The sequence below is a fragment of the Nerophis lumbriciformis genome, linkage group LG25 (genome assembly GCF_033978685.3).
Source record: "Nerophis lumbriciformis linkage group LG25, RoL_Nlum_v2.1, whole genome shotgun sequence".
NCBI lineage: Eukaryota > Metazoa > Chordata > Actinopteri > Syngnathiformes > Syngnathidae > Nerophis > Nerophis lumbriciformis.
This window is the reverse complement of record NC_084572.2, coordinates 36,851,923-36,877,545: the sequence shown is the minus strand read 5'-3', so window position 1 is coordinate 36,877,545 and position 25,623 is coordinate 36,851,923. Positions and strand designations below refer to the sequence as shown.

Genomic DNA, 25,623 nt, shown 5'->3' with positions numbered 1-25,623 from the left:
ACCCTGCCCCAAGTGGAGGAGTTCAAGTACCTCGGAGTCTTGTTCACGAGTGAGGGAAGAGTGGATCGTGAGATCGACAGGCGGATCGGTGCGGCGTCTTCAGTAATGTGGACGCTGTATCGATCCGTTGTGGTGAAGAAGGAGCTGAGCCGGAAGGCAAAGCTCTCAATTTACCGGTCGAAATGAGTTTCCTCCGCCGGGTGGTGGGGCTCTCCCTTAGAGATAGGGTGAGAAGCTCTGTCATCCAGGAGGAGCTCGAAGTAAAGCCGCTAGTCCTCCACATGGAAAGGAGCCAGATGAAGTTGTTCGGGCATCTGCTCAGGATGCCACCCGAACGCCTCCCTAGGGAGGTGTTTTGCGCACGTCTGACCGTTAGGAGGCCACAGAGAAGACCCAGGACATGTTGGGAAGACTATGTCTCCCAGCTGGCTATATATATATATATATACATACATACACACACATATGTATACATATTTATATTTGATATATACATCAAATATTCCACTTTGAAACATTTTATTTTTTGCTTATTTTGTGTGTTTGCCACATAAAGTTTTCTTTGACAAAAGGGGCATGAAACATTAAAAATAGATGTTTTACTTTATATCAACACATAGACCTGCAGTTGATCTAGATATCTCAGTGTTGAAGTATGTGGACGACACGACAGTAGTGGGCCTCATCCGTGACAATGACATGGACTACAGGGAGGAGGTGAAACATCTGGTTGACTGATGCAGAACCAACAACCTGGTTCTGAACGTCGAAAAGACCAAGGAGATCATCGTCGACTCCAGGAGGCACCAGTCCAGCCACACCCCCACTCTTCCATCAACGGCACAGCAGTGGAGATGGTAAGCAGCACCAAGTTCCTGGGGGTGCAGATAACTGACAATATGACCTGGTCCCTACACACCGGAGCTTTTGTAAAAAGAGCTCAGCAGTGCATGCACTTTTTGCGTCGGGTGAAAAGAGCACAGCTCCCTCACCACGTTCTACAGAGGCACTAACTGCATCTCTGTCTGGACTAGAGCCTGCAGTGCCTCTGCCTGGAAGTCTCTGCACAGAGTGGTGAGGACGACGGAAAAGATCGTCAGGACTCCTCTTCCTCCTATCCGGGAAATCGCAAAAAGCCGCTGCCTGACCAGGGCTCAGAAAATCTGCGGAGACTCCTCCCACCCCCACCAAGGACTGTTTTCACTGCTGGACTCTAGAAAGAGGTTCTGCAGCCTCCGTAGCAGAACATCCAGGTTCTGTAACAGCTTCTTCCCTCAGGCCGTAAGACTCTTGAATACATCATAATAATCCCCTCAATTCCCCCCAAAAAATGTATTAACTGGCTGGAATATAAAGACAATATGACATACATCCATAAACCTGGATGCAAATTGTTGCGGTTTGGACCAGTTGTTCCTCCCAGGGAATTCAAGTCACAAGTCGCTCCCAAGCTCTTTACGACACTTAAAGCTGAGTAGAAAAACCACCAGAGACAGAATAGGTATTTTGTAATATATTTGCAAAGCTTTGCATATATATATATACATTGAGACCAGTCCAGCATAGAACATTCTATCGCGCCGCCAAGATGGTCTGCCCCCCGAAAAACCCTCTCCCCTCTTAAGTCCCTAGCAGTCATGTCTCTCTAGCCAAAACAAATGTCCATTATCTCTCTTTCTAACATTCCTCATTCAAGGTTAAGCACACAGTTTTGCAGACAACCAAAAGACCACAATTGGAAGAAAAACACTAGCTGTTTTGTAATATGATTATGAAAATAAAAAGAAGTAACACTTAAATTCGGATATATGTAAATATCTGCCTCCGACAATATGCAAAAGTGCAATATATTTATCTGTACAGTAATCTATTTATTTATATCCGCACCTTATTGCTCTTTTATCCTGCACTACAACGAGCTAATGCAACGTGGTTCTTATCTGTACTGTAAAGTTCAAATTTGAATGACAATAAAAGGAAGTCCACAGGTAAGTCTAAGTTCCTGGTTCTTAACCTGGGTTCGATCGAACCGTAGGGGTTCGGTGGAGGTCAAAACACACCCGACTCATCGTGTAAATAAAAAGTTCTCCATTTCAGCGTATTACGGCAGAAGTCAGACTGATTTGCAAGTGTGTAATTTGTTGTGAGTTTATGCATTGTGTTGGTTTTGTTCTTTGAACAAGGTGATGTTCATGCACGGTTCGTTTTGTGCACCAGTAAAAAAAACATGGTAACACTTAAGTATGGGGAACATATTCACCATTAATTAGTTGCTTATTAACATGCAAATTAGTAACATATTGGCTCTTAACTAGTCATTAAGTACTTATTCATGCCTTATTCGGCATGGTCTTGTTATAACCCTAACCCGCTAAGCCTGGCCCTAACCCGCATACAGGCCCGGCCCTAACCAATCTGGCGCCCTAGGCAAGATTTTAGGTGGCGCCCCCCCACATCGGCAGTGAAGTGTATATACTCACAAGAAACCGAATAGCTTTGTCTTTGACCTTTTTTTTTTTACTTACAACTATATCTAATATATAAAGGGGTGGAAAAGTGACTATTACCTGCATGGCAAACATTAGCTAACCAGAAGGCAATAACAATGTAAACAAAAAACACCTGCTTAAAAGATCTAATACAATTGTCCCTAACGTTACATTATTATTTTCCATAACAATTTAGCCCCCTCCACAATATTAACCCGACGTTAAAACAGATTATAGATTAGCAATTGCCGAATCATGTAACATTAGCTTAATGCTAAAAAGCCAGGTTACTATCACATTCTGTAACAGACAAATCATTTCATGTAGGCTAACGTTACCTACCTGCTACCTCTGTCTTTTCTCGTTTCTCCTCCTCTTCTTTTCTCTTTTTTCTTCCCTGGGCACCTGACAGTTTTGGCCGTTTTGACATCTTGTGTTGATTTTTTGATGTGGTGACGTCCAAAAAGAGTCATGATACGGGAAGGGAGGGGGCGCACCGTGCGGGGGGTTCACCCCGGTGGGGGGGGGGGGTAATGTTGTAACAAATAATATTTCTATTAAATAGGCTTTAATTAACGTGGGATTATTTTTTGTATTTAGAAATAATAGTACCAACTTTTATTTTATTTTTTTTTTCTCCAACATTTGTGGCACTGGCGTGGCGCCCCCTGGTGGACGGCACCCTTAGCATTTGCCTATACGGCCTATGCCACGGGCCGGCCCTGCCCGCATACTTGCCAACCTTGAGACCTCCGATTTCGGGAGGTGGGGGGTGGGGGCGTGGTTGGGGGTGGGGCGGGGCGTGGTTAAGAGGGGAGGAGTATATTGACAGCTAGAATTCACCAAGTCAAGTATTTCATACACACACACACATATATATATATATATATATATATATATATATATATATATATATATATATATATCTACATCCTGAAAATATGCAAACAAAACTGTGTTTAGATAATTGATACTTCAAACTTGCATAAATAAATCTTAAGGAATATAGCATAACTTGGCTTCTGAGAGTTTCAAAATGTAATGAATAAAATGCTAAAGTTGTTGATAAACAAGCAATTATTTAAATAATTAAATATGGTCATTTTAAATGAATTATTATGATAATTTAAAATCAATTATTTCAAATATGTTTATTTTAATGTATAATTCTATGGCTGGATGTAATAAGGAGTCAGGAAAAATACAAAGAAAAATACAATTAATTTTGATGTTTTTAGCAAAATATAGTAAAAATTTATTTATTTTTATTTATTTTTTAATTAATAAATATATTTATTTTTAGGTAAGATAAACATAATAATACAATTTATCTCTAGTCTGGATGATTTAGTTCTTGTCACCCTGTTGTCCTCCCGTCATGAAAAAAAGGCTGTCCTCACTCAGGTCCGCATGAAGCTGGAGGGGGCGTGGCTGGCTGAAAATCGGGAGATTTTCGGGAGAATATTTGTCCATGGAGGTTTTCGGGAGAAGCGCTGAATTTCGGGAGTCTCCCGGAAAATTCGGGAGGGTTGGCAAGTATGCCTAACCCGAACCCTAACCAAATAACTCGAAATTAAGTCTTTGTTACTTAGAATATGTTCCCCATACTAAAGCGTTACCAACAACATATAACTTTGTCTTGAATTAAAAAAAAAAAAACATGTTATTTTTCACTAAAGAAGAGTTCGGTGAATGCGCTAAGTCTAATCAGAAATAGGTGCAAATGACTGCAGTACCGCCATCCGCCGCTTGGGGGCGCTATGTGTCCTGTCATGTTTTGTTTGAAGAGAGAAGAAGTGAGCAGATTTACTCGCAAGATGCTGATGAGGAAATGACAACTATGTAAGTCATTTAAATGTCCGCTCATTAAAAACAAAAAGTCTCTTTCGTGTTGTGTTTTTGGCGATAATACCCGCAATGTTCCCATCGCCGCACAGATTATTTTTCATTTCGGGTTTTTTTTTGCCGGCAAGCTAGCATTAGCTGCGTGCTCGCTTTAGTTAGCTTAGCCGAGTAGCTAACTACGAGATAAAGTCAACATATTCCCACAAAGCACACGAGATAAAGTCCATTTATTCCTACAAACTTCCCTCCATGTTGGAAATATCGCTTAAATGTCAAGGAGAGCATGAAAAGACGGCGTTTTGAAAGGTCGGCGTCTTGTCGACGAGATTAACGCGGAAATGTGCTTGTTGGACGCCATAAACTGTAAATATTTGTCACTATTTGCCATTAATGTGACTTTAAAAAGTGTTCTCCAACACTTTGTGTGTTAAATGTAACCATTTGCTGCACTAACTGCCGGCAAAGGTCACAAAGTTATTTTTGTCTGCTGCTCCACTTTGCGTGGGTTTATATAACATGTCACTCAACCGCTCACAAACTGATCAAAAGTCACGTTTGATCAGCACAAGTGTTAAGAGTTCATGTTAAAAAATAAATTAAAAAAATTCTCGAATGTCAACTTTGTGTGTCCATCTGTACACTTTCATGAGTGGACTTTGTACAGTGTACTTAGTTCATGAGTGCGCATGTGCTGACCCAAATCTTAAGTCCCTCCCCTTCCGTCTTTCAGCCAAGATGGTGACTATTGATACCGGTATTATTACTATTGATACCGGTATTATTACTATTGATACGAGTATTATTACTATTGATACCGGTATTATTACTATTGATATGAGTATTATTACTATTGATACCGGTATTATTACTATTGATACCGGTATTATTACTATTGATACGGGTATTATTACTATTGATACGGGTATTATTACTATTGATACCGGTGTTATTACTATTGATACCTGTATTATTACTATTGATACGGGTATTATTACTATTGATACCGGTGTTTTTACTATTGATACCGGTATTATTACTATTGATACCGGTATTATTACTATTGATGCCGGTATTATTACTATTGATGCCGGTATTATTACTATTGATACCGGTATTATTACTATTGATGCCGGTATTATTACTATTGATGCCGGTATTATTACTATTGATACCGGTATTATTACTATTGATACCGGTATTATTACTATTGATACCGGTATTATTATTATTGATACTGGTATTATTACTATTGATACCGGTATTATTACTATTGATACCGGTATTATTACTATTGATACCGGTATTATTACTATTGATACCGGTATTATTACTATTGATACGAGTATTATTACTATTGATACCGGTATTATCACTATTGATACCGTTATTATTACTATTGATATGAGTATTATTACTATTGATACCGGTATTATTACTATTGATACGGGTATTATTACTATTGATACCGGTATTATTACTATTGATACCGGTATTATTACTATTGATACAGGTTTTATTACTATTGATACGGTATTATTACTATTGATACGGGTATTATTACTATTGATACCGGTGTTATTACTATTGATACCGGTATTATTACTATTGATACCGGTATTATTACTATTGATACGAGTATTATTACTATTGATACCGGTATTATTACTATTGATGCGGGTATTATTACTATTGATACCGGTATTATTACTATTGATATGAGTATTATTACTATTGATACGGGTATTTTTACTATTGATACCGGTATTATTACTATTGATGCGGGTATTATTACTATTGATACCGGTGTTATTACTATAGATACCGGTATTATTACTAATATTACTGTTGATACCGGTATTATTACTATTGATACCGGTATTATTACTATTGATATGGGTATTGTTGCTATTGATACTGGTGTTATTACTATTGATACCGGTATTATTAGTATTATTACTATTGATACCGGTATTATTACTATTGATACTGGTATTATTACTATTGATACCGGTATTATTACTATTGATACTGGTATTATTACTATTGATACCGGTATTATTAGTATTGATACCGGTAGTATTACTATTGATACCGGTATTATTACTATTATTACTATTGATACCGGTATTATTACTATTGATACAGATTTTATTACTATTGATACCGGTATTATTACTATTGATACCGGTAGTATTACTATTGATACTGGTATTATTACTATTAATACAGGTATTATTACTATTGATGCTGGTATTATTACTATTGATACCGGTTTTATTACTATTGATACCGGTATTATTACTATTGATACCGGTATTATTACTATTGATGCCGGTATTATTACTATTGATACCTGTATTATTACTGTGGATACCGGTATTATTACTGTTGATACAGGTATTATGAAGGTCTATAAACTAGGAGATATATGGCTGAAAAGTGTACAGGTATTATGAAGGTGTATAAACTGGGAGATATACAGTATGGCTGAAAAGTGTTTTAATCGGTGCACATGGATGATTATTGATATTAATATGGTTCATCCCTACTATGAAAATGTGCAACATTATTAGACTGCAGCTATGCAGTATTTTAATCATCTATAAAGGGACAAGCGGTAGAAAATGGATGGATGGATCTATCCTTTACTTTGTTCCGTTAATCAGATAAAACACATTTTATAGCCTCAATATGTATTTTAGGGAAAATGTTTTATCAACAATATTTTTTGTACTTGCCATAACCTTCTATTTACCTTTTATGTTTTACCTTCTATTTTATTTGACCTTTTATCTTCTATTTAACATAATTTACCTTCTATATTCATGTGTATCGTCTGTTTAACTACTATATTATTATTTTTACTTTAGGTTTTATTTTTTTTGTATTCCTTTTGAACTTTTTATTTAACTTTAACCTATTTTACCCTTTTACTTTATTTTACGTTGTTTTACCTTTTATATTCCTTTATTTTACCTTTGATAACTGTCTTTTTATTTGACCTTCTATATTCTTTCTTTAATGTAAATGTACCTTCTATTTACCTTCTATATTCCTTCTTTAATATCAATGTACCTTCTATTTAACTTATTTGACCTTCTTTAATGTACATTTACCTTCTATTTAACTTATTTTACCTTCTATATTCCTTCTTTAATGTAAATGCACCTTCTATTTACCTCATTTTACCCTCTGTATTCCTTTTTTAATGTAAATGTACCTTCTTTTATATTCCTTCTTCAATGTAATTTTACCTTCTATATTCCTTATTGTACTTGTTATTTACCTACATATACATTTTATTTACTGTTTACTCTTTGACCGTCTTTTATCTTACTCTACCTTCTTTTACCTTTTATTGACCGACTTATGCTTTTTATTAACATTATTTGCCCTTTTTGTATCCCCTTTTTTTTTTAAAGCTTCTTTACCTTTTGTCACCTTCTATTACCTTCTTTTCAGCTTGTGTTACCTTCTTTCATGCGATCTGGATTTATTAAGGGATCAATTCCATCCATCCATCCATCCATCTTCTTCCACTTATCCGAGATCGGGTCGCGGGGGCAGCAGCCTAAGCAGGGAAGCCCAGACTTCCCTCTCCCCAGCCATATATATATATATATATATATATATATATATATATATAAAATGGTAATGGAAGTTGGTGTACCTACTGATGTGACCAGCCAGGCCCCGCCTTCTCATTGATTGACAGATGTGTCGGCCATGACGCTGAGCCGCAGCACCCTGGCCGTCGCCCTCCTGCTGCTGCAGTTGCGAGGGGCGGCGAGCTCGCTGGACGAGGAGGACGGCGTGCCCGAGGAGTGGCTCCTGCTGCACGTGGTCCAGGGCCACGTGGGGGCGGGGAACTACAGCTACCTGCGGCTCAACCACGACGGCGCCGTGGCGCTGCACATGCGCAGCCTGACCGGCGACGCCGACCTGTACGTGTCGGACCAGACGCTGCGGCCCACCTTCGACGCCTACACGCTGCAGTCGGCCACCTGCGGCCGCGACCTGGTGCTGGTGCCCGCCCACTTTGCGCGGCCCGTGGGCATCGCCGTCTACGGGCACCCGTCTCACCGGGAGAGCGAGTTCGAGATGAGGGTCTTCTACGACCAGACGCCGGCGGCGGACCCCTTTGACTCGGAGGGCACGCGCAAACTGAAGAAACCCGCCGAGCCGTCCGGCGAGGACTTGGAGGAAGACGAGTCCATATTCTGGACCGTTCTGATCGGACTGTTGAAGATCATCCTGGAAATGTTGTTTTAAAGAAACCACTTCTTGTGGACCACAAGAACAGGAACAAGCCGCTCGTCTTCATCTTATTATTATTCTCTTGATGCTGCGATCTCACCAGGCGGCCGTTGCCATGACAACCGACACTTCCTCACTCTGCTCGATGTGGTCGACATAACGCCGCCGTCCTACAGCGGCTTCCTCAAACGTGACGAAGACGAGCGGGTTGTTACTTCCTGGTGTCACTTCTTCTTTGTCCCAAGTAGCGATTAGCGCGCTAGCACCGAGGTGGAGCGTTCCAACAGTGCCTTCACTTCTTCCATTTCCTGCTGGATTGAAGGATGTTTCTTATAACAATAAAAGACTTTTGAAGTGAGTCCTGCTCACTCCTTTTATTGTGGAGAGAAATGTGTGTTTTTTTTTTACAGCAACCAAACGTATAAAAGATTTGCAAACAAACTTTGGAATTTAAAAAAATATATTTTTTTTATATCTTTTTTTGTTTGTTACGATGCCGTGACCATATATGGGCGTGACTGTTGACTACTTCCGCCCTCATTTGGAGGGAAAATACCAAATATAAGTGTTGTTGGGCCATCCTGACTAATTCTAAACTATTGTTTAAAAGTTAAATTACTAGAAATTACTCTGTGTTTGACTCATCCCCTGGAAGGTGAGGGGAGCAGTGAGCAGCAGCGGTGGCCACGCTCGGGAATCATTTTGGTGATTTAACCCCCAATTCTAACCCTTGGTGCTGAGTGCCAAGCAGGGAGGTCATTTCTGTAGTCTTTGGTATGACTCGGCCGGGGTTCGAACTCACAACCTACTGAACTCAGGGCGGACACTCTAACCACAAGGTCACAGAGCAGGTTAGATGAGGCTCCGCCCACTAGATTGACTTGTGACTTTTTTGGGAAAAAACAATTTGTAACAAAACAAAAAATCGATTTTTACCCAAAACATATTTTAAACAAAAAAACGATTTTTACCCCCAAAATATTTTAAGCTTAAAAATGAGTTGTAACCAAATAAATTATTTACTGCCCAAAAACACGTTTTCCGAAAACTTGGAACTATTTATTGCCAAAAAATTGCAGTCAAAACCATTTGTAAATTTGCAAACAATAATAATAATAATCATGGTAGATTTTGTTTGTAAAAAGCACTTTATATTGAGTAAATAAAGAAATAAATACAAATAAAAACTAGAACAGCCAAATAGCTATAACTAGTATGCATATATCTAAAAAAGAAGGGCTTTTACCGGTAAGCCTTTTTTAAAAGCATCCACAGTCTGCGGTACCCTCAGGTGGTCAGGGAGAGCGTTCCACAGACTGGGAGCGGCGGAGCAGAAAGCCCGGTCTCCCATTGTAAGTAGCTTTGTCCTCAAAGGTTGGAGGAGGTTAGCCTGTCTGGAATTGAAAAAACCAAAAACGTTTTGTATGTACAAAAACTATTTTACATAAAAAAAAAATTCAAACAAAAAACTATTTGTATCCCAAAAAGTGTAAACAAAAAACATTGTATCCCAAAAAAAAATCTAACGCAAAATTTTGTGACCCCCAAATTTTTTTTTTAAATTATTTTTACCAAAGACACTTTTTTCCACAAACTATTTGTTAACATTTTTTAAACAAAGATTTGTAGCCACAAAAACATTTGCAACCCCCAACAAAATCCATAACCAATATTAATTTATATATATATATATATATATATATATATTTAATTTACATTTTGCTCATATTTTATCTTTAAAAATCAATTTTTTTGGTTGCATAAAAAAAATCTATTTTAGGAATATTGTTTAAATAATCAAAATAACAACACTAACATTATATTTTGGACAAAAGTCAAAGCCAGGAAGTGGTCAGTTAACCAAACATTTTATTTACACTAAGGCAACAGTTCAAGTCGAAAGAGTCCATGTGTGTGCTACACCAGGACCAGTTCTGAAGATTATGCCAGTCAGGGGGTCCACCAGGACTAGTTCTGAGGATCAAGCCAGTCTGTGGTTCACCAGGACTAGTTGTGAGAATCATGCCAGTCTGGGGTCCACAAGACTAGTTCTGAGGATCAAGCCAGTCTGGGGTCCACAAGACTAGTTCTGAGGATCAAGCCAGTCTGGGGTCCACAAGACTAGTTCTGAGGATCATGCCAGTCTGGGGTCCACAAGACTAGTTCTGAGGATCATGCCAGTCTGGGGTCCACAAGACTAGTTCTGAGGATCATGCCAGTCTGGGGTCCACAAGACTAGTTCTGAGGATCAAGCCAGTCTGGGGTCCACAAGACTAGTTCTGAGGATCATGCCAGTCTGTGGTTCACCAGGACTAGTTGTAAGGATCATGCCAGTTTGGGGTCTACAAGACTAGTTCTGAGGATCAAGCCAGTCTGTGGTTCACCAGGACTAGTTCTGAGGATCAAGCCAGTCTGGGGTCTACAAGACTAGTTCTGAGGATCAAGCCAGTCTGTAGTTCACCAGGACTAGTTGTAAGGATCATGCCAGTTTGGGGTCCACAAGACTAGTTCTGAGGATCAAGCCAGTCTGGGGTCCACAAGACTAGTTCTGAGGATCATGCCAGTCTGGGGTCCACAAGACTAGTTCTGAGGATCATGCCAGTCTGGGGTCCACAAGACTAGTTCTGAGGATCATGCCAGTCTGGGGTCCACAAGACTAGTTCTGAGCATCATGCCAGTCTGGGGGCCACTTCAATGCGGTTGATCCTCAGCACCGTCTGAGGTTGGACGACAATCTTCTTGCGCTGGAAGCGGTGTCTCTTCCAGAACACCATGTGGACTTTGGGCCAGGACTCGGTCTTCTCGATGACGGTGGCCTCGACCCGGACCAGCTCCTTCCCCAGCAGAGGCCTGCCGACCAGCGTGAAGTCCTCCGCCCCGACCAGCAGGACCTTCTCCATCCGGATCCGCTCGCCGCAGCCCGCGTCGATGTGGTTCTCGATCAAGATCAAGTCCTCGTCGGTGACCTTCCACTGCCGGCTGGCGAAGTGAACCACCGCGAACAGACGACCGAAGTCCATCTTCTCGATCCGCCGGTTGACGGCGCTCACCAGGGCGGCGTGTTGGCGGCGCTGATCCTCCTCCGGTAGCAACTTGATTTCCGGCCACGGAGGAACCGACAAGGAGGTCCGCGGCACTCCGTCCCCGCTAACCGAGCCCTGAGCTCGGGCCGCAGCGAGAGAAGGGAGAAGCTTTCTGGACGTCAACACCTTGGATGTCCTCCATAGCGCCGCGACGCCTCTGCTCAGCGCCATCTTCACCGGAAGTAGGGGAACAGCACATGCCATTTCACCGGAAGTAGACACCTTCGAGAAGATTATCTCTTTGACATTCGGCATTTTTATAAACGACGGTAACATAAAAATGTTTGTCAACATTATTATGCTCCAAGCGACATTTTTTTGGTACATAAATGTCGATTTCTGAAAGTAAAACCGACATTTTATAATTGGCTTAATGATTTAAAATGATCAATTAAATCTTGGAAAATTATTAAAAAGTACAAAATTGATGTAACCTATTTTTATGAACTTGCCTCTTTGTGATGTTAAGTTCCTGTTATAGGCTGTCACCTTGAGCTCTTATTTTGAAGGCGCTAAGAGCGGAAGTGGTGACACGTTGTGGTTCAAATTCGGCATTTTTATAAACGATGGTAACATTAAAAAGTTTGTCAACATTATTATGCTCCAAGCGACATTTTTTTTGTACATAAATGTCGATTTCTGAAAGTAAAACCGACATTTTCTAATTGGCTTAATGATTTAAAATGATCAATTAAATCTTGGAAAATGATTAAAAGTAGAAAAGCCCTTAAAAGCTATTTTTATGGACTTGCCTCTTTGTGATGTTAAGTTCCTGTTATAGGCTGTTACCTTGAGCTCTTATTTTGAAGGCGCTAAGAGCGGAAGTGGTGACACGTTGTGGTTCAAATTCGGCATTTTTATAAACGATGGTAACATAAAAATGTTTGTCAACATTATTATGCTCCAAGCGAATTTTTTTTTTCTACATAAATGTCGATTTCTGAAAGTAAAACCGACATTTTCTAACTGGCTTAATGGTTTAAAATGATCAATTAAATCTTGGAAAATGATTAAAAAATACAAAAGCACTTAAATTGATGTAACCTATTTTTATGGACTTGCCTCTTTGTGATGTTAAGTTCCTGTTATAGGCTGTTATACAGTTGTATGCCTTGAGCTCTTATTTTGAAGGTAAATTTTGAATGGTAAATTAAATCTTGGAAAATGATTAAAAAGTACAAAAGCACTTAAATTGATGTAACCTATTTTTATGGACTTGCCTTTTTGTGATGTTAAGTTCCTGTTATAGGCTGTCACCTTGAACTTTTATTTTGAAGGCGCTAAGAGCGGAAGTGGTGACAAGTTGTGTTTCAAATTTGGCATTTTTATAAACGATGGTAACATAAAAATATTTGTCAACATTATTATGCTCCAAGCGAATTTTTTTTTTCTACATAAATGTCGATTTCTGAAAGTAAAACCGACATTTTCTAATTGGCTTAATGGTTTAAAATGATCAATTAAATCTTGGAAAATGACTAAAAAGTACAAAAGCATTTAAATTGATGTAACCTATTTTTATGAACTTGCCTCTTTGTGATGTTAAGTTCCTGTTATAGGCTGTCACCTTGAGCTCTTATTTTGAAGGCGCTAAGAGCGGAAGTGGTGACAAGTTGTGGTTCAAATTTGGCATTTTTATAAACGACGGTAACATAAAAATATTTGTCAACATTATTATGCTCCAAGCGAATTTTTTTTTGTACATAAATGTCGATTTCCGAAAGTAAAACCGACATTTTCTAATTGGCTTAATGATTTAAAATGGTAAATTAAATCTTGGAAAATGATTAAAAAGTACAAAAGCACTTAAATTTATGTAACCTATTTTTATGGACTTGCCTTTTTGTGATGTTAAGTTCCTGTTATAGGCTGTCACCTTGGGCTCTTATTTTGAAGGCGCTAAGAGCGGAAGTGGTGACACGTTGTGGTTCAAATTTGGCATTTTTATAAACGACGGTAACATAAAAATGTTTGTCAACATTATTATGCTCCAAGCGACATTTTTTTTGTACATAAATGTCGATTTCTGAAAGTAAAACCGACATTTTCTAATTGGCTTAATGATTTAAAATGGTAAATTAAATCTTGGAAAATGATTAAAAAGTACAAAAGCACTTAAATTGATGTAACCTATTTTTATGGACTTGCCTCTTTGTGATGTTAAGTTCCTGTTATAGGCTGTCACCTTGAGCTCTTATTTTGAAGGCGCTAAGAGCGGAAGTGGTGACACGTTGTGGTTCAAATTTGGCATTTTTATAAACGACGGTAACATAAAAAAGTTTGTCAACATTATTATGCTCCAAGCGACATTTTTTTTGTACATAAATGTCGATTTCTGAAAGTAAAACCGACATTTTCTAATTGGCTTAATGATTTAAAATGATCAATTAAATCTTGGAAAATGATTAAAAAGTACAAAAGCACTTAAATTGATGTAACCTATTTTTATGAACTTGCCTCTTTGTGATGTTAAGTTCCTGTTATAGGCTGTCACCTTGAACTCTTATTTTGAAGGCGCTAAGAGCGGAAGTGGTGACACGTTGTGGTTCAAATTCGGCATTTTTATAAACGATGGTAACATAAAAATGTTCGTCAACATTATTATGCTCCAAGCGACATTTTTTTTGTACATAAATGTCGATTTCTGAAAGTAAAACCGACATTTTCTAATTGGCTTAATGATTTAAAATGGTAAATTAAATCTTGGAAAATTATTAAAAGTACAAAAGCCATTAAATTGATGTAACCTATTTTTATGAACTTGCCTCTTTGTGATGTTAAGTTCCTGTTATAGGCTGTCACCTTGAGCTCTTATTTTGAAGGCGCTAAGAGCGGAAGTGGAATTTGGCATTTTTTATAAACGATGGTATCATAAGAATGTTTGTCAACATTATTATGCTCCAAGCAAACTTTTTTTTGTACATAAATGTCGATTTCTGAAAGTAAAACCGACATTTTCTAATTGGCTTAATGGTTTAAAATAATCAATTAAATCTTGGAAAATGATTAAAAAGTACAAAAGCCCTTAAATTGATGTAACCTATTTTTATGGACTTGCCTCTTTGTGATGTTAAATTCCTGTTATAGGCTGTCACCTTGAGCTCTTATTTTGAAGGCGCTAAGAGCGGAAGTGGTGACACGTTGTGGTTCAAATTTGGCATTTTTATAAACGATGGTAACATAAAAATGTTTGTCAACATTATTATGCTCCAAGCGACATTTTTTTTTGTACATAAATGTCGATTTCTGAAAGTAAAACCGACATTTTCTAATTGGCTTAATGATTTAAAATGATCAATTAAATCTTGGAAAATTATTAAAAAGTACAAAATTGATGTAACCTATTTTTATGAACTTGCCTTTTTGTGATGTTAAGTTCCTGTTATAGGCTGTCACCTTGGGCTCTTATTTTGAAGGCGCTAAGAGCGGAAGTGGTGACACGTTGTGGTTCAAATTCGGCATTTTTATAAACGACGGTAACATTAAAAAGTTTGTCAACATTATTATGCTCCAAGCGATTTTTTTTTTTTTGTACATAAATGTCGATTTCTGAAAGTAAAACCGACATTTTCTAATTGGTTTAATGATTTAAAATGATCAATTAAATCTTGGAAAATGATTAAAAGTAGAAAAGCCCTTAAAAGCTATTTTTATGGACTTGCCTCTTTGTGATGTTAAGTTCCTGTTATAGGCTGTCACCTTGAGCTCTTATTTTGAAGGCGCTAAGAGCGGAAGTGGAATTTGGCATTTTTTATAAACGATGGTATCATAAGAAAGTTTGTCAACATTATTATGCTCCAAGCGAGTTTTTTTTTGTACATAAATGTCGATTTCTGAAAGTAAAACCGACATTTTCTAATTGGCTTAATTGTTTAAAATGATCTTGCCTCTTTGTGATGTTAAGTTGCTATACAGTTATATGCCTTGAGCTCTTATTTTGAAGGCGCTAAGAGCGGAAGTGGTGACAAGTTGTGGTTCAAATTTGGCATTTTTATAAACGACGGTAACATAAAAATATTTGTCAACATTATTATGCTCCAAGCAAACTTTTTTTTGTACATAAATGTCGATTTCTGAAAGTAAAACCGACATTTTCTAATTGTCTTAATGATTTAAAATGGTAAATTAAATCTTGGAAAATTATTAAAAAGTACAAAAGCACTTAAATTTATGTAACCTATTTTTATGGACTTGCCTTTTTGTGATGTTAAGTTCCTGTTATAGGCTGTCACCTTGAGCTCTTATTTTGAAGGCGCTAAGAGCGGAAGTGGTGACACGTTGTGGTTCAAATTTGGCATTTTTATAAACGACGGTAACATAAAAATGTTTGTCAACATTATTATGCTCCAAGCGACATTTTTTTTTCTACATAAATGTCGATTTCTGAAAGTAAAACCGACATTTTCTAATTGGCTTAATGATTTAAAATGATCAATTAAATCTTGGAAAATGATTAAAAAGTACAAAATTGATGTAACCTATTTTTATGAACTTGCCTTTTTGTGATGTTAAGTTCCTGTTATAGGCTGTCACCTTGAGCTCTTATTTTGAAGGCGCTAAGAGCGGAAGTGGTGACACGTTGTGGTTCAAATTTGGCATTTTTATAAACGATGGTAACATAAAAATGTTTGTCAACATTATTATGCTCCAAGCAAACTTTTTTTTGTACATAAATGTCGATTTCTGAAAGTAAAACCGACATTTTCTAATTGGCTTAATGATTTAAAATGATCAATTAAATCTTGGAAAATGATTAAAAAGTACAAAAGCACTTAAATTGATGTAACCTATTTTTATGAACTTGCCTCTTTGTGATGTTAAGTTCCTGTTATAGGCTGTCACCTTGAGCTCTTATTTTGAAGGCGCTAAGAGCGGAAGTGGTGACACGTTGTGGTTCAAATTTGGCATTTTTATAAACGATGGTAACATAAAAATATTTGTCAACATTATTATGCTCCAAGCGAGTTTTTTTTTTGTACATAAATGTCGATTTCTGAAAGTAAAACCGACATTTTCTAATTGGCTTAATGGTTTAAAATGATCAATTAAATCTTGGAAAATGATTAAAAGTACAAAAGCCATTACATTGATGTAACCTATTTTTATGAACTTGCCTCTTTGTGATGTTAAGTTCCTGTTATAGGCTGTTACCTTGAGCTCTTATTTTGAAGGCGCTAAGAGCGGAAGTGGTGACACGTTGTGTTTCAAATTTGGCATATTTATAAACAATGTTAACATAAAAATATTTGTCAACATTATTATGCTCCAATCGATTTTTTTTTGTACATAAATGTCCATTTCTGAAAGTAAAACCGACATTTTCTAATTGGCTTAATGGTTTAAAATGATCAATTAAATCTTGGAAAATGATTAAAAGTACAAAAGCCATTAAATTGATGTAACCTATTTTTATGGACTTGCCTCTTTGTGATGTTAAGTTCCTGCTATAGACTATTATACAGTTATATGCCTTGAGCTCTTACTTTGAAGGCGCTAAGAGCGGAAGTGGTGACACGTTGTGGTTCAAATTTGGCATTTTTTTTGCTGTAAAATACTATTGTGCTACAAAGTTTTTAAGGTGAGGGAAAGTTGAAAATAATAATGCCACCACCTTAAGGAATATGTACAATAAAACAAAACAAAAATTTAACTAGAGATAATATTTTCGATTAAATTTAAATTTTTTAGTTCCACATATTATCTTAACGGCGACCAGTAATTGCTTCCTTGTAAAGTTTACATATCACAACAATTAAGCAGAAAAGTGGAAAAAAATGATAACAATTAAGAGTAAAAATAATTAAAAAGTGAATCCAAATGCTGCTATTTTTTACGGAGCCCCTAAAGGGACATGGGTGAATAAAATGTTTTAATACATTTTGATTTAGATTTTTTTTTAGACATGTATCTTTTTATGAAATTATTAAAAAAAACTTCTTTTTTTTTTATAAAAAGTTTCTCATGTGCACGAGATAGTTTCTCGTGTGCACGAGATACATGTCTAAAAAAAAATATTTTTTTACCTTGAAAATCATTTTTTTTACCTTGAAAATCATTTTTAACCTTGAAAAAAAAATGTTACCTTGAAAAAAAAATTTTACCTTGAAAATTATTTTTAACCTTGAAAATCATTTGTTTACCTTGAAAATCATTTTTAGCCTTGAAAAAAAAAATGTACCTTGAAAAAAAAAATTTACCTTGAACATTTTTTTTTACCTTGAAAATCATTTTTTTTACCTTGAAAATCATTTTTAACCTTGAAAAAAAAATTTTACCTTGAAAATTTTTTTTTACCTTGAAAATCATTTTTTACCTTGAAAATCATGTTAACTGAAATTTTTTAAATTTTTTAAATTTTTTAAATTTTTTAAATTTTTTAAATTTTTTAAATTTTTTAAATTTTTTAATTTTTTTTTTTAATTTAAAAAAAAAAAAAAAAAAAATTTTTAAATTAAAAAAAAAAATTTTTTTTAATTTTTTAAATTTTTAAAAAAAACAAAAATTTTAATTTTTTTTAAATCTTTAAAAAAAATTTAATTTTAATTTTAATTTTTAATTTTTAATTTTTAATTTTTAATTTTTAATTTTTAATTTTAATTTTAATTATTTTTATTTTTTTATTTTTTTTTTAAATGTAATTTTTTAATTTTTTTTTAAATTTTTAAATTTTTGTAATTTTTTTAAAATTTTTGTAATTTTTTTGTAATTTTTGTAATTTTTTTTTAATTTTTTTAATTTTTTTTAAATTTTTTAAAAAAAATTTAAAATTTTAAAAAACATTTTAAATTTAAAAAAAAAAAAAAAAAACATTCTTTTTTTATTTATTTTTTTAAAAATTAAAAAAATTAAATTTTAAAAATATTTTTATTTTTTTTAAATGGTTTTTAAAAAAAAATTTAAATGTTAACTTTTTTTTTTAAAAATGTTAACTTTTTTAAAAAAAAATGTTAACTTTAAAAAAAAAAAAAGTTAACTTTTTTAAAAACTTTTTAACATTTTTTTCACCATAACCCTAACCCTAACCCTAATCTTAACCCTAACCCTAACCCTAACCCTAATCTTAACCCTAATCTTAACCCTAACCCTAACCCTAACCTTAACCCTAATCCTAACCCTAACCCTAACCCTAACCCTGATCCTAAACCTAACCCTATCCTTGACCGTAACCCTAACCCTAAAAAAAATGTTAATTGTTAAAATTGTTTAAAAAAAATTAATTAAAAAAAAAAAAAATTAAAATTGTTTTAAATTGTTTTAAAAAATTAAAAAAAAAGTTAAAACAAATTTTAAAATAAAAAAAAATTAAAAAATTAAAAAACATTAAAAAAAAAAAAAAAGTTTATTTTTTTTAAATATATAAAAAGTTTGTCGTACACACGAGATACATGTCCAAAAAAAATTATATAATTTTTTATACTAAAATTATATAATTTTTTATACTTTTTATAAAAAAAAATTATATAATTTTTTTTTTTTTATAAAAAGTTTCTCGAGCGCACGAAAAATCCCCCCCAAAATTACTCTTTTTATTAGTTTTTTTCTATAAAAAGTTTCTCGTGCGCATGAGATACATGTCTAAAAAAATATATATATATATATAATTTATTTTTTTTATAAAAAGTTTCTCGTGCGCATGAAAAATCCAGCCCCAAGAAATTACTCTTTTTATTAGTTTTTTTCTATAAAAAGTTTCTCGTGTACACGAGATACATGTCTAAAAAAATATAATAATGATAATTAAAAAAAAAAAAAAAATTTATAAAAAGTTTCTTGTGCGCTCAAAATACATGTCTAAAAAAAAATTATATTATTTTTTTATTAAAAAAATAAAAAAATAATATATATTTTTTTTTAATAAAGTTTCTCGTGCGCACGAGAAATCCCCCCCAAAAATTACTCTTTTTATTTCCATTTTCTACCGCTTTTTCCCTTTGGGCTTGCGGGGGGCGCTGGAGCCTATCTCAGCTACAATCGGGCGGAAGGCGGGGTACACCCTGGACAAGTCGCCACCTCATCGCAGGGCCAACACAGATAGACAGACTACATTCACACTCACATCCACACACTAGGGCCAATTTAGTGTTGCCAATCAACTTATCCCCAGGTGCATGTCTCTTTTTATTTATTTTTTTAAATAAAAAGTTTCTCGTGCGCACGAGATACATGTCTAAAAAAAATAAAAAATAATATAATTTAAAAAAAATATTTTTTTAATAAAAAATTGCATGTCTCCATGTCTAAAAAAAAAATTAAAACAAATTTAGAATTTTTTTAATTTTTTATAAAAACTTTCTCGTGCGCACGAGGTACATGTCTAAAAAAAAAAATTGTTATTTTTTTATTTTTTAGAAAAAGTTTCTTGTGCACATGAGATACATGTCTAAAAAAATTTATTAATTTTTTAAATTTTTTATAATAATTTTATAAAATTTTCTCCTGCGCACGAGATACATGTGGTTCAAATTTGGCACTTTTATAAACGACGGTAACATAAAAATGTTTGTCAACATTATTATGCTCCAAGCGAATTTTTTTTTCTACATAAATGTCGATTTCAAGGAAACAAGGAAGCCGTTGAGATAATATGTGGAACTAAATCATTTAAATGTATTCGAAAATATTAGCTAGAATTAAATTTTTTGTTTTGTTTTATTGTACATATTCCTTAAGGTGGTGGCATCATTATTTTCAACTTTCCCTTCCCTTAAAACTTTGTAGCACAATAGTATTTTACAGAAAAATACACAAATAATGAGTAAAAAAAATGATGTAGTTGTGTGTAGGAAAAGTAATAATAAACATATAATAAGACATCATTCAAAATGTTAATTAAAAATTGTACATTATAATTCTAAATGGTGTGTGTGTGTACGCCTGAACTACTTTACATATCACAACATTTAACCAAAAATGTTAATAAATAGAAACTATTAAGAGTAAAAATAATACAAAAGTAAAACATTAACTCATTATTTTCGTTCTTTTTATAATTGTTTTTTTTTACTCAATTATAAAATCAATACTCAATGTGTATTTTTACATATAATAAGAATAATTCAAAATGTGAATTAGAAATTGTACATTATAATTCTAACTGGTGTGTGTGTATGCGTACACCAGTTAGAATTATAATGTACAATTTTGGATTCACATTTTGAATTATGTGTTATTATATTTGTATATCTTTATTATTACTTTTCATATACACAACTACATTTGATTGTTACTCATTATTTGTGTATTTTTCTGTAAAATACTATTTTTAATTCACATTTTGAATTATGGCTTATTATATGTTTATATCTTTATTATTACTTTTCATATACACAACTACATTTGATTTTTTACTCATTATTTGTGTATTTTGCTGTAAAATACTATTGTGCTACAAAGTTTTTAAGGTGAGGGAAAGTTGAAAATAATAATGCCACCACCTTAAGGAATATGTACAATAAAACAAAACAAAAATTTAACTAGAGATAATATTTTCGATTACATTTCAATTTTTTAGTTCCACATATTATCTTAACGGCGACCAGTAATTGCTTCCTTGTAAAGTTTACATATCACAACAATTAAGCAGAAAAGTGGAAAAAAATGATAACAATTAAGAGTAAAAATAATTAAAAAGTGAATCCAAATGCTGCTATTTTTTACGGAGCCCCTAAAGGGACATGGGGGAATAAAATGTTTTAATACATTTTGATTTAGATTTTTTTTTAGACATGTATCTTTTTATGAAGTTATTAAAAAAAACTTCTTTTTTTTTATAAAACGTTTCTCATGTGCACGAGATAGTTTCTCGTGTGTACGAGATACATGTCTAAAAACATATTTTTTTTTACCTTGAAAATCATTTTTTTTTACCTTGAAAATCATTTTTAACCTTGAAAAAAAAATGTTACCTTGAAAAAAAATTTTTACCTTGAAAATTATTTTTAACCTTGAAAATCATTTGTTTACCTTGAAAATCATTTTTAACCTTGAAAAAAAAAATGTACCTTGAAAATTTTTTTTTACCTTGAACATTTTTTTTTACCTTGAAAATCATTTTTTTTACCTTGAAAATCATTTTTAACCTTGAAAAAAAAATTTTACCTTGAAAATTTTTTTTTACCTTGAAAATCATTTTTTACCTTGAAAATCATGTTAACTGAAATTTTTTTTTTAATTTTTGAAATTTTTGAAATTTTTAAAAAAAAATTAATATTTTTTTTTAATTTTTAAAAAAACATTATTTATTTTTTTCAATTTAAAAACATTTTTTTTTTTTTTTTTTAATTAAAAAAAAAAATTAAACATTTTTTAATTTTTTTTTTTTTTTAAATTTAATTTTTAATTTTTATTTTAAATTTTTAAATTGTTGTAATTTTTTTAAAAACAATTTTAATTTTTTTAATTTTTTTTAATTTTTTATATTTTTTATATTTTTTAAAAATGTTTAAAAATTTAAAAAAAAAATTTTATTTTTTAAATTTTTAAAAAAAAATAAACATTTTTATTTATTTTTTTGAATTTTTTTTTTAAAATTTAAATTTTAAAAATGTTTTTTTTTTTTTAAATGGTTTTAATTTATTTTTATAATGTTAACTTTTTTTAAAAAAAATGCTAACTTTTAAAAAAAAAAAAGTTAACTTTTTTTAAAACTTTTAAACATTTTTTTCACCCTAACCCTAACCCTAACCCTAACCCTAACCCTAATCTTAACCCTAACCCTAACCCTAACCCTAATCTTAACCCTACCCCTAACCTTAACCCTAACCCTAACCCTAACCCTAATCTTAACCCTAACCCTAACCCTAACCTTAACCCTAATCCTAACCCTAACCCTAACCCTAACCCTGATCCTAAACCTAACCCTAACCCTAACCTTAACCCTAACCCTAAAAACATTTTTAATTGTTAAAATTGTTTAAAAAAAAATTAATTTTTTAAAAATTGTTTTAAATTGTTTTAAATTGTTTTAAATTGTTTTAAATTGTTTTAAATTGTTTTAAATTGTTTTAAATTGTTTTAAAAAATTTAAAAAAAAGTTAAAACAAATTTAAAAAAAAAAAAAAAAAAAAAATTAAAAAACATTAAAAGAAAATAAAAAGTTTTTTTTTTTTAATATATAAAAAGTTTGTCATACACACGAGATACATGTCTTAAAAAAAATTATATAATTTTTTATACTAAAATTATATAATTTTTTATACTTTTTATTAAAAAAAATTATATAATTTTTTTTTTTTTATAAAAAGTTTCTCGAGCGCACGAAAAATCCCCCCCAAAATTACTCTTTTTATTTGTTTTTTTCTATAAAAAGTTTCTCGTGCGCATGAGATACATGTCTAAAAAAAAAAATATATATATATAATTTATTTTTTTTATAAAAAGTTTCTCGTGTACACGAGATACATGTCTAAAAAAATCCTAGAACCCGTTGGTGGACACCGGCGGTGAGGGATGCCGTCAAGCTGAAGAAGTAGTCCTATCGGGTTCTTTTGGCTCATGGGACTCCTGAGGCAGCGGACAGGTACCGACAGGCCAAGCGGTGTGCGGCTTCAGCGGTCGCGGAGGCAAAAACTCGGACATGGGAGGAGTTCGGGGAAGCCATGGAAAACGACTTCCGGACGGCTTCGAAGCGATTGTGGACCACCATCCGCCGCCTCAAGAAGGGGAAGCAGTGCACTACCAACACCGTGTGTGGTGCGGATGGTGTTCTGCTGACCTCGACTGCGGAAGTTGTGGATCGGTGGAGGGAATACTTCGAAGACCTCCTCAATCCCACCAACACGTCTTCCTATGAGGAAGCAGTGCCTGGGGAATCTGTGGTGGGCTCTCCTATTTCTGGGGATGAGGTTGCTGAGGTAGTTAAAAAGCTCCTCGGTGGCAAGGCCCCGGGGGTGGATGAGATCCGCCCGGAGTTCATTAAGGCTCTGGATGCTGTAGGGCTGTCTTGGTTGACAAGACTCTGCAGCATCGCGTGGACATCGGGGGCAGTACCTCTGGATTGGCAGACCGGGGTGGTGGTTCCTTTCTTTAAAAAGGGGAACCGGAGGGTATGTTCTAACTATCGTGGGATCACACTCCTCAGCCTTCCCGGTAAGGTCTATTCAGGTGTACTGGAGAGGAGGCTACGCCGGATAGTCGAACCTCGGATTCAGGAGGAACAGTGTGGTTTTCGTCCTGGTCGTGGAACTGTGGACCAGCTCTATACTCTCGGCAGGGTCCTTGAGGGTGCATGGGAGTTTGCCCAACCAGTCTACATGTGCTTTGTGGACTTGGAGAAGGCATTCGACCGTGTCCCTCGGGAAGTCCTGTCGGGAGTGCTCAGAGAGTATGGGGTTTCGGACTGTCTGATTGTGGCGGTCCGCTCCCTGTATGATCAGTGTCAGAGCTTGGTTCGCATTGCCGGCAGTAAGTCGGACACGTTTCCGGTGAGGGTTGGACTCCGCCAAGGCTGCCCTTTGTCACCCATTCTGTTCATAACTTTTATGGACAGAATTTCTAGGCGCAGTCAAGGCGTTGAGGGGATCCGGTTTGGTGGCTGCAGGATTAGGTCTCTGCTTTTTGCAGATGATTTGGTCCTGATGGCTTCATCTGGCCAGGATCTTCAGCTCTCACTGGATCGGTTCGCAGCTGAGTGTGAAGCGACTGGGATGAGAATCAGCACCTCCAAGTCCGAGTCCATGGTTCTCGCCCGGAAAAGGGTGGAGTGCCATCTCCGGGTTGGGGAGGAGATCTTGCCCCAAGTGGAGGAGTTCAAGTACCTCGGAGTCTTGTTCACGAGTGAGGGAAGAGTGGATGGTGAGATCGACAGGCGGATCGGTGCGGCGTCTTCAGTAATGCGGACGCTGTATCGATCCGTTGTGGTGAAGAAGGAGCTGAGCCGGAAGGCAAAGCTCTCAATTTACCGGTCGATCTACGTTCCCATCCTCACCTATGGTCATGAGCTTTGGGTTATGACCGAAAAGACAAAATCACGGGTACAAGCGGCCGAAATGAGTTTACTCCGCCGGGTGGCGGGGCTCTCCCTTAGAGATAGGGTGAGAAGCTCTGTCATCCGGGGGGAGCTCAAAGTAAAGCCGCTGCTCCTCCACATCGAGAGGAGCCAGATGAGGTGGTTCGGGCATCTGGTCAGGATGCCACCCGAGCGCCTCCCTAAGGAGGTGTTTAGGGCATGTCCGACCGGTAGGAGGCCACGAGGAAGACCCAGGACACGTTGGGAAGACTATGTCTCCCGGCTGGCCTGGGAACGCCTCGGGATCCCCCGGGAGGAGCTGGACGAAGTGGCTGGGGAGAGGGAAGTCTGGGCTTCCCTGCTTAGGCTGCTGCCCCCGCGACCCGACCTCGGATAAGCGGAAGAAGATGGATGGATGGATGGATGGATGGATTTTTTTTCCTTTTTTTTTTTTTAATAAAAAGTTTCTCGTGTGCACGAGATACATGTCTAAAAAAATTTTTTTTTTTACCTTGAAAATCATTTTTTTACCTTAAAAATCATTTTTAACCTTGAAAAAAAAAATTTACCTTGAAAATTATTTTTAACCTTGAAAAAAATGTTTACCTTGAAAATTTTTTTTTACCTTGAAAATCATTTTTTTTACCTTGAAAATCATTTTTTACCTTGAAAAAAAAATTTCACCTTAAAAAAAATTTTTACCTTGAAAATTTTTTTTTACCTTGAAAATCATTTGTTTACCTTGAAAAGCATTTTTAACCTCGAAAAAAAAATTTTACCTTGAAATTTTTTTTTACCTTGAAAAGCATTTTTAACCTCGAAAAAAAAATTTTACCTTGAAATTTTTTTTTACCTTGAAAAGCATTTTTAACCTCGAAAAAAATTTTTTACCTTGAAAATTTTTTTTTACCTTGAAAAATTTTTTTTACCTTGAAAATCATTTTTTTTACCTTGAAAATTTTTTTTTACCTTGAAAATCATTTTTTTTACCTTGAAATTTTTT

At 34.7% G+C, this 25,623-nt stretch overlaps 2 protein-coding genes across 2 annotated transcripts; one reads left to right on the top strand and one right to left on the bottom strand.

The window, feature by feature from the left end:
- The first annotated feature begins 4,227 nt into the window (after positions 1-4,227).
- Positions 4,228-8,968, top strand: lg25h6orf120 (linkage group 25 C6orf120 homolog). The gene is made up of 2 exons (XM_061984599.2): positions 4,228-4,331; positions 8,050-8,968. Exon 2 carries the CDS (start codon positions 8,061-8,063, stop codon positions 8,604-8,606), a length of 546 nt encoding a protein of 181 aa, XP_061840583.1. The 5' UTR covers positions 4,228-4,331; positions 8,050-8,060; the 3' UTR covers positions 8,607-8,968.
- Positions 8,969-10,442: 1,474 nt separating this feature from the next.
- mrpl21 (mitochondrial ribosomal protein L21) lies at positions 10,443-11,877 on the bottom strand. The gene has a single exon (XM_072916036.1). The coding sequence runs from the start codon at positions 11,843-11,845 to the stop codon at positions 11,261-11,263; it is 585 nt and encodes a 194-aa protein (XP_072772137.1). The 5' UTR covers positions 11,846-11,877; the 3' UTR covers positions 10,443-11,260.
- Positions 11,878-25,623: the final 13,746 nt, after the last annotated feature.

Coding starts and splice junctions, on each gene's coding strand:
- lg25h6orf120 (XM_061984599.2), top strand. CDS start 8,061: ATGACGCTGAGCCGCAGCACCCTGGCCGTCGCCCTCCTGCTGCTGCAG.
- mrpl21 (XM_072916036.1), bottom strand. CDS start 11,845: ATGGCGCTGAGCAGAGGCGTCGCGGCGCTATGGAGGACATCCAAGGTG.